This window comes from Plecotus auritus, assembly GCF_963455305.1.
Source record: "Plecotus auritus genome assembly, chromosome: 3".
In the NCBI taxonomy this organism is placed as follows: domain Eukaryota; kingdom Metazoa; phylum Chordata; class Mammalia; order Chiroptera; family Vespertilionidae; genus Plecotus; species Plecotus auritus.
In genome coordinates, this window is record NC_137772.1 from 42,786,711 (window position 1) to 42,802,131 (window position 15,421).

At 45.2% G+C, this 15,421-nt stretch overlaps 1 protein-coding gene across 4 annotated transcripts in view; it reads left to right on the forward strand.

The window, feature by feature from the left end:
- Window positions 1-8,890: 8,890 nt before the first annotated feature.
- The window catches only part of DOCK9 (dedicator of cytokinesis 9), a 281,552-nt gene continuing 275,021 nt past the window's right edge, over window positions 8,891-15,421 (forward strand). For all 4 annotated transcript variants that reach the window (XM_080662392.1, XM_080662395.1, XM_080662401.1 and 1 more), the window contains exon 1: window positions 8,891-9,127. In XM_080662392.1, the coding sequence (XP_080518518.1) occupies window positions 8,999-9,127 (129 nt within the window). In that variant the 5' untranslated portion in view covers window positions 8,891-8,998. The remainder of the gene's footprint in view (window positions 9,128-15,421) is intronic.

A 15,421-nucleotide genomic window follows, 5' to 3' on the forward strand; every position in this document is an offset into this window, starting at 1 on the left:
AATTTCTGACTGGTCCTTTTCCATTTTTTTGGTATTCTCATTAAGATCCTTAAAGGTCTCACTAAGTTCCTCAGCGGTTTTTAGAAGATTCTTGAGTAACCTTATAAATGTGGTTCTGAGCTCTATGTCGTCCAGTAGTTTGCTTTCTTCCATTTCTCTCATTCATGACATGTTTCTTGGTCTCCGCATTTTGCTGCTTCCTTGTGTTGATGGAGTGGCTTTGTGTGGTAGGTGACCTATAGGGGCCAGTAGCTCAGCCTCCCCAATCACTTGAGGTGGACGCCTTTGGTACACCCCTTTGTGGGCTGAGTGCAAAGTCTTGGTGTAGTTAAGCCTTGATTGCTGTTGGTACACTGGGAGGAATTGACCTCCAGGCCAATTGGCTGTGAGGACCCGCTGTGTCTATAATGGAAGAACTGCTGTGCTGGAGACACGCTATGGTTCAGGACTTGTTTCAGTGGGGCTTTGGTGCTCACTGAGTCTGCCTCTTGAATGTGTCACTTATGGATGTGAGGAGTTGAAATCTGGTGTCTCACTCTGACCACTAGGTACACTGGCTTCTGGATCTCCAATGGGGTGCAGGTCAGCTACTGTCTGAGGCCACCCAGCAGGCGCTACAGCGAGAACTACAGTTTTCTCCTCTTTGCTTGGGGTTTGGAGTTTTTGGAGCTGTCTGACCCGGGCTGCAAGTTTGCTAGGTTAAGCTGCAATAGGGCAGACCATTCATATGCTAAAGCCGCTGCTTGGAGCTTGGGTGGGTTTGTAGGTTGTGCAGGGTGGGGTCTCAGGGCATCACTAGGCTAGGGCGTGGCAAACAGCGATGGCTGCCAGTGAGCCAGCTCTGCATCTCCGACCGTGTCCCTGCGTCCCGCGCCCCAGCACAGTAAACAATTATTCCTGCGCACAGCCCTGCAAGCAAGCCTCCCTCATTTTCCGACCCCACGGCAGACAGTCCAGCTTCTCCCCGTAGGAATTTGGGTCCTCCACGTCTCCCCAGAAACTGGAGTTTGGAGTAATAGGGAGCTTGTCTCCCTTCGGGTTGAAAACAGCTGTGCTCCCAATTCGCACGTCTCCGTACCTCAGCTTTTCCGCGCTTGTGCACCCCTCAATGCTGTTTGCTCTTTCCTTCTAGTTGTAGAACTTCCACTCAGCCAGCTTTCCCGTGGTTCTGGGTGATAGACGTTTTGTCTTTTAGTTGTAGTTTTGAAATTGTTGTGCGAGGCAGCAGTTTAGGTGTTTACCTACGCCGCCATCTTGGATCCTCCCCATACACACATTTCTATCCCATTGGACAAGAGGATCTATTCTGCATATTTGTTCCTTCTGCCATCTGTCAGAAAACTTCAAGGTCAGTCTGTAAAGGTCATTTCCATATATATACTCAGTGGTGATGCTCTTTCTATGGCTGACTGGTGTTAAAGTTCATATAGTTGGTACTGCAGAACCTGTTGGCTGAAACTGAACTGTGTCCTTATTGGCTGATAAATAGCCACTCCCTTGTAACCTTCCTTGCTTAATTATCTTAGCATTTGCCTTTGTCAAAATATGTTTTGCTTATTTGACTTTGTATGGATTGTCTTCTGCACTAGAAGGTAAGCTCCACAAGGAAAACTGATATTTTAAAAATCATGCTATATCTTCTGTACAAAGAATTGTATCTAGTGCATAGTGGATTCTCAGTAAATATTTGTTGACTGAATAAATTTGTGTCAATTAACAAAAGATGAGGATGAAGTTAATGTTTTACAGAAATGGGTATTTCCTAATACTCTCTCTAAATGTCATTTTAAGAACATTCTTTATGTGAAAGATAATAGAATGTTTTCAATTTGTACTTTGATGTTAGAAAAAGACAGATCATTCTAAATTATCTAAGCAATATTTCAATGACTGAGGAAAGAATAGAGTCAAAATAGAATAAAAGGAAAAAATCTAAAGCAAGAAATATCACGTGGTTGTCTGTTCTCTGTCCCCAAATCACTTACTTAAAAAAAATCTTTATAATTTAATATAATCCTTTTACTAACAATTCCTTACATTTTGTTTACATATTACACTTTAACTATTCCTTTACTTTAATGGTAAATTTCATTTATTCAGAAGGGCTGTTGATGCAGCTGGATTTTTATCTCTGCCTGTTGGATGCCAGAAGTATTGAGAATGGGTGTCAAACCAAGTTTTGCAGAGAGAACAGATTAGGACAGGAAGTCTGGTTATGACACCAATAGCTCAGTGACTGTTTTACTTCTTCCATACCCTCATGATACAGCATAATGAGGGAAGAATTTGCATGTTTAGAAGTTTATACAGAGATAAACTACATAGGAACCAAAACTGTGATTGGGTTTATTGCTGGGTAAAATAAAAGTGATCCCAAATGAAAAACTTGGGATGGAAAAAAGAATGGTGAACAAATAAACTAATAAATATGTGAGCATATCTAACCAAATAGTGACTATATCAAACAAAAATAGCAATGCCTAATTTGTGGGGCTTAAATCAACCCTAAATACAAAAAGCAGGATGGTGTTTGTCAGGATAGTGCTGACCAGTCATATATCTTTTCTGTGCATTGTTTGGTTATGAGTTCTGTCAATTTTCCTATCGAGTGTTTGGTTTTCTTTCCCCTTAAATTTTAAAGGACAATTGGAGGATTTTTTTTTTTTCATTTTTTATTCAATTCCAGAGGTTCCGTGTGCCCCCCCCCCTTTTTTTTTTGCTTTCTTGAGCCTTCCCCCTAATGAGTCCAGCCTGGGCCTTGGCTTCCTGAGCACCTGGGTTGATAGGAGCCAGTAACTGGGTTGTTGTGCCCATATTCTAGATGCCAAAACTGAGGCTTAGAGTGGGGAGCAGAGGTTCCTACTCCCAGCCCACCTCCCCCTCAACTCAGCTCAGTTGACAGTTGGCTCACCCAACTGCTGCCTGGTTGCCATGGTGCTGGAGGAGGAGGAGTGCTGGGGTTCTTGTTCCGGCATTAAGAAGGGTTCAGCAATCTGGAGAAAGGCTGTGTGTAACTTAAGTAAGAGTCCAGTGACGAAAGATAATTTTGAAAGGCATTGGGGGTCAGAGGAGCCTAGCTAAAGGAGCTAAGTTCTCCTTGTCCCAGGACCCCTTGCTTTTTATTAACACAAATTGTCCTAAGGCAAGGTGGAGATATACACTTCAAAGGGTAGGGTTTCTACAGAAGCATTGTCAGATTGTGGAATAGCCTACTGCTGTTCAGGTGTTTGGCCAGTAGGAGGCAATAACATGTAGATTAAGATGCCCTGAGCTGTCTGGCAGCAAACAATCAATTTAATGCATCCTTTTCAGGTTTAGGGAAATGCCTTTAGCCATTCCCAATAGGTGATAACATATGTGACTCAGTCCTTGTTGAATCCCCAAGTTCCATCAACCTTTCGATGAAACTCTTACAATTATGACATGCTGGAACTGGCTTCCAGCAGAGGAGAAGGAGGAGGAGCCATTTGGAGGATTTTTAAGGGTCTGCAGTTTGTCCTACTGCTGGAAATAGATGTCTAAATGCTTGCCACTCACATTATTTGGTCTGTGAACAAGCACCACCTGCATTTGTGAAGAGTTTGACATCACCGGGGCGCTTGATAAAACTGCAGAATTTGGGGCACCACACCTAACATTCTGAATCAGAACTTGTATTTTAACAGGATCCCCAGATGATTTATATGCCTTATAAGGTTTGAGAGTCCCTGGTATCAATGATTGCTTAAAGTCCTCATATTTCATCTCTTCTGACTAAAATAGAAGTGAAAGAGGGGGTTATATTCCTCCAATACTATTAACCCTAAGTGGTGTCTGTAAACTTATGTGTTAGATTAATTGCATACCTTTCCCCAGATGTCTTCTCTTGAAGAAAAGGTTGTGTCTTCTATTGATGTTAGTAAAATTTTAAAAAGCTTGCTTTCTAAAATAAATTAACCAAAGTTCTTAGTAAACAAATATTATGAAACATGTAGAAAATGAAGTACAGTGTAATGGTTCTTCAAAAAAATTAAACATAAAATTATCATATGATCCAGCAACTCCATTTCTGAGTATATACCCAAAACAATTGAAAGCAGAGACCCAAACAAACATTTGCACACCCATGTTTATAACAACAGCGTTATTCACAATAGCCAAAAGGGGAAACCAAAGTGTCCATTGACAGATGAATTGATAAAAAGAATGTGGTATGTGCACACAATGGAATATTGTTCAGCTTTAAAAGGAGGAAATTCCAAGAAATTCTAAGTGAAATAAGCTATACACAAAAAGAATTATATTGTATGATTTCATTTACATGAGGTACCTAGAGTAGTCAAATTCATAGAGATAGAAAATAGAATGGTGGTTGCCAGGAATGAGGAAAGGGGGAATTACTGTTTAATGGGTAGAGAATTTCAGTTTGGGATGATGAAAAAAGTTCTGGAGATGTATGTTAATAATGGTTGTACAACAATATGAATGTACTTAATGTCACTGAAATGTACACTGAAAAACGGTTAAAATAGTAAACCTTACATTACATGTATTTTACCACAATAAAAACACCAAGTCTATTTACCATTAGCTTGTAAGAAACTTCAGATTTTTATTATTATAAATTTTTATCTCTAGTAATGCCTTATATACAACGGAGTTCATCTTTTTTATAGGAGGTTTAACTTTCATAGGAAAAAAATGAGGTATAAAATTAATAGATGCTTATTTTAAAAATGCAATTAATGTAAGGATAAAATAAAGAATGAAAGCCTCCTCTGCACTTCCTTGGATGCTACAATCCACAGGCCTGACTAATCTTTATAGGTTACTTTTTATTTATGCTAAAAACAGATGTACTCTTTCAAGATATGCCTGGAAAAGATTTTATACTAATTATGTATCATTAAGACACATATAAATCTTATAGCAACCCTAACAAGAAAACAATGCCGTAAGTGGCTATTTAAACATATGTAATGTTTGAATTACAAATAGTTGAGCATAGTGCAGTCATTTATATGCAAATTTTCAAAACAGGCTGCAATTGTATCTCATCTCCACTACCTACTGGTCTCATCCTCAACTAAAGGAAAACCCAAGACTGGATTACTCCCCAAGCTAAAGCGATGGATGTATCTTCGAACACACCTTACACACCATTCATTCCTATTCTACTAAGCGCCTGTGCCTGGAGCTGCTGCTCCTTCTGTAAAGGTGTGACTGCCTCTCTCCATGAATAAGAACTCCCACAATTCTAGGTGGGGATTTAAAAAAATAGTCTTTGGTAAGTGATTGGTTTCCAAAGGTTGCTGTAATAAAGTACCACAAACTGGGTGACTTAGAACAACAGAATTTATTCTCTTACAGTTCAGAATCAAGTGTCAGCACAAGGCCATACTTTCTCCAAAGGCTCAAGGGAGAATCCTTTGTCTGGTTCAGCTTCTGGTGTTTGGCAGCAATCCTTGGTGTTCCTTGACTTGTAGATGCATCATACCAATCTCTGCCTTTGTTACCACATGCCCTTCTCCCTGTGTGTCTATGTCTGTGTCTCTTCTCATGAGGACATCAGTTATATTGGTCCAGTATAAACTCATTTTAACTTGGTATCTGCAAAGACCTTATTTGCAAATAAGATCATATTCACAGGTACCAAGATTAGGACTTCAATATGTATTTTGAGGGGATACAATTCAACCATAACAGAGGACCAAGTTTCTGTTGAAACTTAAACATGAGAAATGTTCCATTTGTTAACAGCACACTTTTACCAGGAAGGAGGGTCTCAACTTCAGGTTGCTGGAAAAATCAGTCTTTCTGGGCTTAGTTTACATTTCCATGTCTCCTTCTTTGACTGTAAGAGCTTGCATTTGGTTAGACACTGCCAGTGACTCCTGTCAGCACTTTAAATGCCATCCCCTGCTTTCTAAATGAAAATCTGCCAATGCTAGAATATAACGAGTCAGGTAGCAAGCACAGAATTTAGAGCTGGTAGAGATGAGGATCAAATTAGAAGGTTGGAGCCGATCAATGATTCTCTCTCATCATTGATGTTTCTCTCTCTCCCTCTCCTTTCCTCTCTGAAATAAACTAAAAAGAGAAAAAGAAAGAAGGTTGGGGAGCTCTTCACTTTCCACTTACTTGTGCCTTTTTCTTAAACAAAACAAAACAAAGGGAAAGGCCCTGACCAGGTAAGTGTGATCGGGAATCGTCAAGGCTATGGGTCTGATCCCGGTCAGAGCACATATAAGAAACAACCAATGAATGCATAAACAAGTGAAACAACAAATCAATGTTTCTCTCTCTCTCAAATCAGTAAATAAAAAAATTAAAAACAAATTAAACCACAATAGCTAAAATTTTAAAAAAAGAAAACCCACAATCTTGTGTACTTTTTGTTGTTGTTTTTAATATATATATACATGTTCTATGGAAGTAGATACTGATTAGTGACCTGAGTTAACATAGTGGATAAAGGTTTGTGCTGTTTGGGACTTCTTCAGAAACTCAAAGGGAAATCTTAATTTAGAATTCTCATACTAGCATCTGGCAGTTCTGGTAAGAAGTGAGCTAAGGTACACCAGAGTAGCTCAGAGGTATAAAGTTGGGGTGTGGATGGTCATATAAAACAGCATAGGGGCCCCATGAAAGGCAGGGTGGGGCTGGCCTGTACCTCCCTATACTATTGGGGTCACCCAGTCTACTCTTGGAACAGAGAGGCCTGGGAACCAGGGGTGGGGAACGTTGGGCCTGAGAGCTATATAAGGTCCACAAAATCATTTGGTCTGGCCCTGCCAAGGCATTAGGGATGAGTTAATTAAATGTTTGATCAAATATAGCAGGCTTTTTCTTGAAATATTAATGTTTAAATAGATTTACTGGGTATATTGTAAAAAATAATAATTAAAAAATAACAATAATCCCCCCGCATACACACACAAATATAGCAGGCTAATTTGTAAGTTGATAATTTTGCATGGCTTGTGAATGATGTTATGAATATCCAAATGGCCCTTGGCAAAAAATGGTTCCCCACTCCTGCTCTAGGCCATTCCCTGATTTCATAGAGGTAATAGGTTACTGTGTGATTGTTTTTATTATCCACACATTATTTGTTTTGTTTATCTTCCAGTCCATCAGGCTCACTCAGTGCCACATCCTGCGTTCCAATCCACTAGGAAAACAATCTAATCCAGCAAGCATTTATTGAGTGCTGATTGCATGCCCGACTTCCAGTCTTATTATGTGCCAGACCTGCCCATTAAGTCCTGAATGGTGGTGTTCTGTTTCAAGCACTGGATTGGTAGTTTTCTCTACCACTTTAAGACTCCGGTTTAGCCCAGTGTTTGATTTTTCTGGCACGGTGGGACGCAATGGGGCCTCCTTCCCCGTAGTAACAGCGGCTCCGAGGCCCCTGGATACTTGGCCTGGAAGAGCTGCCAGGATTCCCCTGAACGCCGGATGCGAGCTGCCACCGCGCGCGCCCCGTAAGCCGATCTGGCAGGTAAAAAGCTGTCCATCAGCAGGGTATGGGCGTGGCCTGCGCAGACTGGCCAATCATCAGAATCACTCTTAAAGAGGTTCCCTGCCCCGGGATCCGCCCAAACCCAAACCCAAACCCAAACCCAATCCACTGAGCATGCGCTTAGGGCCCTGCGCAAATTCTCCCTCCTACGCAGCGGGGTCAGGGGTAGGCTGCTGAGAGTATCCTCAAAAAAGGGGGGAAAAGGAGGAAAGGCGGTGGGTGCCTTTTAGGATGGAAAAGCGGCAAAGGCTATGTGAAGAAGTTCCCCAGAGTGGGAGCTGTCGCTAGCAGCCGCCAGCTCTTGGGTCACGTTGGGTTCGCAGACCCTGCGCTTCGGGGTTTCCTGGGCCCCGCGCTTTGCAGCCTGGCCAGGCCACGGAGGGGCGGCAGACAGGCGTATCGTGTCATTTAAGCCTCTTGCAGATTATTGTACTTCGTTTATAGAAGAAATATGAGAGGTTCAGAAGTTCTGATCCCGTCCAAGGTGACGCAGCAGGTCGCCCTTGCCGGCGGAGGTCTGCGTGACTCGGTAGCAATTGTCCCGGCCTACGACGTCCTCATCCCGGGATGCTCCTTAGGCTCCCAAGGCTTCCCACAGTTCGCTGGACGCCTCGGGGGTGAAATGGTGGATTTAGGCCAAGGAGCGCCACCAGGGGTGCCTGCGGCGCTCCGTCCGGCTCCCCACCACCACAGCTTGGGACGGCCCAGTGTTCCCTTGGTGCTGCAAAAAGGCCACTTTCCTGAAACTTCCGATCCCTCAAGCCCTAGGCGCACAGTGGGGCGTGGTGCCCCCCCCCCACCCGAACCTGGACCCTGAGGGTGACTGGAGTCCCCAGGATGCTGGGGGGGGGGGGGCGCTCCAGGGACAGGGATCCCAGAGTCCCAGGGTACAGGCGCCAGTTCCCGAGTCTTTGCCCTTCTCCAGCGTGTGCGGCCCTTGCCTTGGGGCAGTCGGGCGTGCGGCTTGGGGAGCATCGGACCTGAAAGGAGGCGCCCCCTGAAGTCCCCACCTGCCTCGCAGGGGGCCCACACGGCTTGCTACCTGCGTCCAGCTGCCTCGCTCCCGCGCCGTGCCTTGCGGGCTAGACTGCCCTGCCCTGCCCGGCCCGCCCGACCCGACGCGCCAGCCCCTCCTCCGTCCGCCCCGCCCCACGCCGCGCCGGACACCCCGCCCCGAGGAGGCGGCCCGGCGAGCGGCCGCGGAGGGAGGCTGGTGGCATGGGGGAGCCGCTGCCGCTGTGGCCACAGGCACGGTTACCCCCAGCCAGCTCAGACGCTGCCCCGGACGCGGGGAGCTGCGGACACCGAGGAGGTCGCCTTGGAGCGTGACAGGGCTCGGAGGGCGCGGCCAGGGCTGCGCCACGGGACGGGCGGCGGGGGAAGCAGGCAGCGGCGCTGGGAGCCTCGGGCGGACGGGCGGGCGGGGCGCCCAGGGCGCACCTGGCGGCGGCGCGGCCCGGCCGGACCTCGGGAGGTGGCGCGGCGGCGGCGAGGATGTCGCAGCTGTCGTTGCTCCCCGCCTCGGCGGAGACTCGGAAGTTCACCCGGGCGCTGAGTAAGCCGGGCACCGCGGCCGAGCTGCGGCAGAGCGTGTCGGAGGTAGTGCGCGGCTCGGTGGTCCTGGTGAGTGCGGGGCGAGGGGACGAGGGGACGAGGGGTCGAGGGGTCGAGGGAGGTGGGCGGGCGGCGATCCCCTCCACGCTCCTCTAAGTTGGTCCGGCTGAGGTGGAGCAGCCGACCCTGCTGGGTCTTAAAGATTAAGATGTGGTGGGAAAGGGGGGCGGGGGCGTTGGACAGGGGAGAAGGGACGGTACTGGAGGGGCGGCAACTTCCAGACCCCACCCTGTGTCCGGGGGTCCTCTCCCATTGCTGCCCCTTCTCTGGGGGTGAGATCGCCACTCCCCACTCCACACCCCCCCCACACCCCCTTGCCAGTTTACCTCCTCTGCCACCTGGGAAATTACTCTCCTTCCCCCAGCCCCCAAGCCCTCCCACAGCCCACTTTTCCCTCGGTATGTGGAGGGGCTTGGCACCTGTAGCCTGGAGGGGCGTAGGGCCGTGGAAATGGGGGCTTTCTTTTCCAGTCCGCAACCCAGGGTTGGAGATGGCCCTGCGGACCCTTTGGATGGGCCGAACTCCAGTAGGGAAGGGGTTCTTCATCCTTTTCTCCATCCCCTTCTTCTAGCCGGCATCCTGATATTTGGTCTCTTCTTATGAAGGGAGAGGGGGCGTGATGGGAACCCTTGGTAATTTCAGTTTAGTGTAAATTACTATGAAGTATGGGGATTTGAAGCAAGCGAAGCAAGCAACTCCGAGATTTTAATCTGGTTGTAGCAGAAGGTCTTTAGAGAACAGGCCCGTGGATGTGAGGGAGATGAAGTTTAAAATCAACTTCCACTGGCAGGGCTGGTCCTGCTGTATTTGGAAATGCAGTATGCCTGATCACTTGCATGGTTCTGGAGAGGAGCGACGTTTGAGCAGCAATATGCTCTCCGGGGCAGCTGGAAACTTTTAGTAGCAACTTGCCTTGTCACTTTTGTTTGTTTTCTTGAAAGGGGCTTGTTTGTGGGTGGGTGATTTGTGGTCTTTGTTGGAACAATGCAAGAAGATGGGCCTTGGAAGTGATTCTCTGGAGTTTGTGGCACTGTGTGTGGGGTATTATCAGGATGGAGTGCCAGGTTCCTTAACACAGGGGCTGAGGCATCTTTCTGATGGCAGACAGATCCCTTTCCTGGGCAGACACAGGATGACATGGATGATGTTTGCGGAGACTGTCGATGAAGTTTTGCTGATATCCAAATTCAGCTTGCTTGGTTTGATTTTTCCCTCAATTGCCAACTCTGCCAACTCACTCCAGATTCTGCAAACTCCAATTTGTTCCATAATAAACAGGGCTTTTTAAAAAAATTTTCTGTTTTACTGAAGTTGATCTGCTGATGGTAAGGGGCAGAGCAGGAGTTGGCAAAAGACCATAACCTGGCATCTCGTCCATAATCCGAACTAACTTATGTTGCTTTGGCTTTTAAGTAGGATGTCTGCGTCTTCCCAACTTCAGCCAAAATGTATATGTTAAGGGTAAAGCCCGCAAACATCTGTGGCACCTTTTCTGTTTTCACATGAGACTTAGTTCTTTAAACTGGGGCTACTGTCCTCATCAGGGACCTGAGGCAAAAGAAGAGTAAATAAAACATGACTGTGCCATAATTTTCAAAGTGCTGGAGACCAGGATTGAAGGGGAGGTATTAGTTTAATAAGCCATTAGGTTGAGCACAGAAGTGCCAACAGAGATACAACACTGCTAATTATTGATGTTCGACAGTCCTTGAATATCTGCTCTTTCTTTTGAAGGATGGCCTACTGATAGTGACTCAGTGCTCATTCATACCTGTGTGTGACATACTTCTACTGTGTTACCCTATGATACTTTTAATAATATATCAGTTTTCCCTGGATACCCTCAGGCATGAACAGCCAGGGCCTGGCTGTTGTCTCAATCCCTAGGGTTGTTTATCTGTGATCACTTGTCTGATGAAACAAATGTAATATGCAGAAAAGTAGGTGGGCCTATTCTGGTGAGTGCAAGACTCCCCCTGAAAGGGAAATGCATTGCAATGGTTCTGCATTGCAGAAGGAGGAATTTGGGGTAACTTACAGATACTAAAAATTACCTTAAACCTCACTTCCCTCCCCCACTGCCAGGTACTCTGCCTCCCTCTTGCTACTCCCCAGTGTCTGACAGGAAGCCACAGCTGGTGCATCTGCCACACAGGTTCTGGCTCAGCTATGCTCTGAGTCTAGGAGGATCTAAGACAGTAACTCTGATCCATGCAGGAAGCAGGCCACAGCCAAGCCAGGCTTTGGAATCCTGTGGTCCATTGATCTATGCTTGGATGGAAATATTACTCTGCTCTGCCTTTGACGACTTGTGTCAGCACTAACACAACACCTCCAGCATAATAAACACTCATTAAATATTCTTAACTAGCTGACTAATAAAGCAGTTTTACAGATGGACTAAAAGGAAAAATGAACAGGATATCGATTTAACTAGCTCTTCCCATGCTTCTAGTATTGATGAGTGGCCCGTAGTGAGTTCAGAAACAACAAAATTAAATAGTTCAGTGGGTTATAAGGGCTGCCTTTTAACAAACAGTCTTTAAAATGTAAAAGTGAGATGTGTTCATAAATTTTTCATTGCCTCATAGCTTATTTTTTATATGTTTAGGTTGTGGACCTTTAAAAATGGTTTTACATGAACTTATTTGAAAATAAAAAGTGGTGAGAATAGTATAGTGAACCCTCATGTTCCATCACCCAGATTCAATAATTATCAAGATTTGCCAGCTGGGTCAGCGTAGCTCAGTGGTTGAGCATAGACCAGCCTTGGGCAAACTATGGCCCGCGGGCCAGATCCGGCTGTTCTATCTGGTTCTCTTGCTCTCCCCTCCGCTCCTTTACTTTGAATTTATATTAGTTCACACAAACACTCCATCCATGCTTTTGTTCCGGCCCTCCGGTCCAGTTTAAGAACCCATTGTGGCCCTCGAGTCAAAAAGTTTGCCCACCCCGACATAGACCTATGAACCAGGAGGCCATGATTCGATTCCTGGTCAGGACACATACCCAGGTTGTGGGCTCAATCCCCAGTAGGGGGTGGGCAGAAGCGGCTGATCAATGATTCTCTCTCATCATTGATGTTTCTCTCTCTCTCTCCCTTACTCTCTGAAATCAATAAAAATATATTTTAAAAAAAGATTTGGCAGACTTGTTTCAGCTGTTCCTTTTTCTTTCTTTCTTTCTTTCTTTTGTGTGTGATTGTGAGTTCCAGGCCTCCTGTCCTTTCACCCCTACTGGTATGTACCTAATATGTATTATTAAAAATAGGGATATTTTCTTACATAATTACATAATGCCATTATGATAAAGTTAACAATCTGTTGATACACTATTCAGTTTTTCCAGATTGTTTAAGAAACTACTAATTTTTGTTTGTTTGTTTATTTTAATCCTTACCCAAGGATATTTTTTCATTGATCTTTTAGAGAGAGTGGAAGAGAGAGGGAAAGACAGAGAGAAACATCGATGTGAGTGAGAGAAACACATTGATTGGTTGCCTCCTGCACGCATCCCAACCAGGGCCCTGGCCGAAGAGGAGCCTGCAGCCAAGGTACGTGCCCCGACCGGAATCGAACTCAGGACCCTTTGGTCTGCAGGCCGACGCTCTATCCACTGAGCCAGATCACCTAGGGCGAAACTACTAATTTGATTAGTAGTTTGTTCTAATCAGGCTCTAACATGGTTTGCAGACCTTTTCAAATGTGGTTTATTCTTTTGTGAGCCTTAGAATGATTTATAATGGAGTGAACCTTTGGTGGGGTCAAGAGTCCTGGGTTTTAATCGTACAGGTTTGGTAATTCAGAGCATGGCCTCTGGAGACTCAGCTCCTGGGTTGTAATCCCAGCTCTACCTGTTATCAGCTATGCAATGTTAGGCATATAACTTAACCTTGTGCTCAGTTTCCTCATCTTTAGAGTGGAGGTAATACTGGTGCTTAAATTATAGGGATATTGGGAGATTAAATGAGCAATACAGGTGAAGCTCTTAGTGCTTGGCATGTATTCTTCCAGCTACTTAAGTCACCTTGTGCTTAAGTCACCTTAAGTCTCTGAACCTCAGGGCTCCTCTTCTATTAAACGGGGCTTTACAGGATTGTTTCTAGAGTTCCTTTCCCCACTCACAGGCTGCTTCTATAAGAGTGGAAGATGTACTACTAGTAATATTCCAGTAATGTTTACTGTAGGAAGGGTAATTTATGATTTTGGGTAATGAAAGAACCATCTTCACAGATCCCAGAATTAGCTTTCCATGATTTAGAATTGTCAGGAGGGCAGCATGCTCAAAATATGCAAGCTCAGAAGAAAAACTAGAAATAATTCCCAGAGCAGAGTTGAGTTGTGATTGCTTTTGGACCTGAAGGCATTTTACCTTGGGTCTCTCACTGTATTAAAGATAGCATCAGAATGGCCTAGATCTAACAGTATACCCCTCAAGGCCTAAAAATATCCTTTCTCTGAAAGGTTTAAGGATTGTGACACAGCTCTTTTCGTTGGTTTGCCGACTGTATGCACTTGGGTATTGATGCCCAAGTCATCTGGCTGCCGGCTTCCTTACTGATCTTATCTCAGTATGTTCAGTTTCAAACTCTCCTTCCATGGCAAGCCCCTGCTGGGATCTAACAATATGGAATGGAATGAAACAAAACGAAATGAAACCAAGTTAGGTCATTACTAAGTTTTCCTTTGTGTTATTGGAGGAGGATGGACAGAAGGTGTGGAATGATAATCTCTCAGAGTATGTGCTTGGGCCTTCCTCACCCTCCCAGCTCAGTCAGCTCAAGATTCCAGTATTATCTGAGGTAATGTGAGACCCGAGTGGTGTTCTTTGAAATGCTCTGGTAACATAAAACCTCATTTTGGCTGTAATTTTAAATCAGATATGTTAGTAAATCAGCAACTGAACTGGCCTGAGCTTCACCTCACTGTCTTTCTCCACCCTCTGGTGGAGTCCTAACAAACAGAAATATCCCAAAATACAGGAAGCAGGGTGGAGGCCCATCTCCAACTAGATAATCAACAACAGGTTCTATTTCTTTGGCTTCTAGTCTTTTTGAATACTAGGAGATGGGAGGGCCTTGAATTTGAAAAGGGAAGGAAGGAATTGTGAAATCTTTATCCACATTTATTGAGTGCCTGCTTTGTGCTAGGATTCTTTGCTGGGTGCTAAAGATATGCTGTTTTGTTAGAGCAGGCCCTTGCCCTGTACGGTTTATGATCTAAACAGGTGGAAAGGTCAGTCATCTATAAAAAGATGGATAACAGCACAAAGGAGCAAGTTTAAAGGGTCAAATGTTTGCTTCCGAAAATTGAGGGAGATGAAATGACAGAACTGGTGTATAGGAAAGGATTTATGAAGAGTTGAACTGTACCTGGAAGATACAGACCTAAGAAGGACTCCCCCCCCCCCCCCCCCCCCAGAAAAGAATGAGAGACTGAGATAATGCTTAGGATGCTCAGGTAGGCAAAGGGGAAGGAAAGCAGCTTGGGCAAAGAGGGGCAAGTTTTAGGAAAGAGGGAGAAAAGTTTTGAGAAATATAGTTGCCAATTTTGGGAGCAATTTCTATGATAGGCTGAGAACACATCATAAAATATTTTTTCTTGTCTTTGTGAAATCTATTTTAGGAAAGAGGTTCAAACCACCCTATGAACATACTCTTCTTAGAGTGATCTTCCCCTAAGTGTAATCTTGGGGTATATGTGATAGTTTTGTGTCATGCAGGCCCAAGGACAGGATAGAGGTCTGTGGTATGGAAGAGAAAACCCAGAAATATCTCTGTGTGTAAGCATTTAGGGGGTATCATGGGAGGGGTCAAATATAGTGGGTGTACCATTCAATAAACGATGTTGCACAACAACAGTGTAGGAGCCCCATCTTAAATCATCATATCTAATAAAAGAGTAATATGCAAAAAAACCATCACTCCGCTACACCCACCAACCACACCCACCAGCCAATCAGGAGCGAATATGCAAGTAAGCCCAACCAAGATGGCTACGGCCACAGAGAGCAGGAGGGAGGCTTGGGTTTCCCCGGCAATGGAGGAAGCCAAGCTTTCTGCCTGCCCTTGCCGGCCTAGGCCTCCACTCAAGGCTACAAAGTTTCAATGATAGAAGATACATAAATCCAAACAGAAATGGCAGCAGCCACGGAGCTGGAAAGAGCAGGAGGCTAGGGTTGCCCCCGGTGATGGAGGAAGCCAAGCTTTCCACACACCCTGGCTGGTCCAGGCCTCACTTAAGGGTACAAAGTTTCAGTTATAGAAGATAAATAAATCCCAATAGAAATGGCTGCCACCACAGA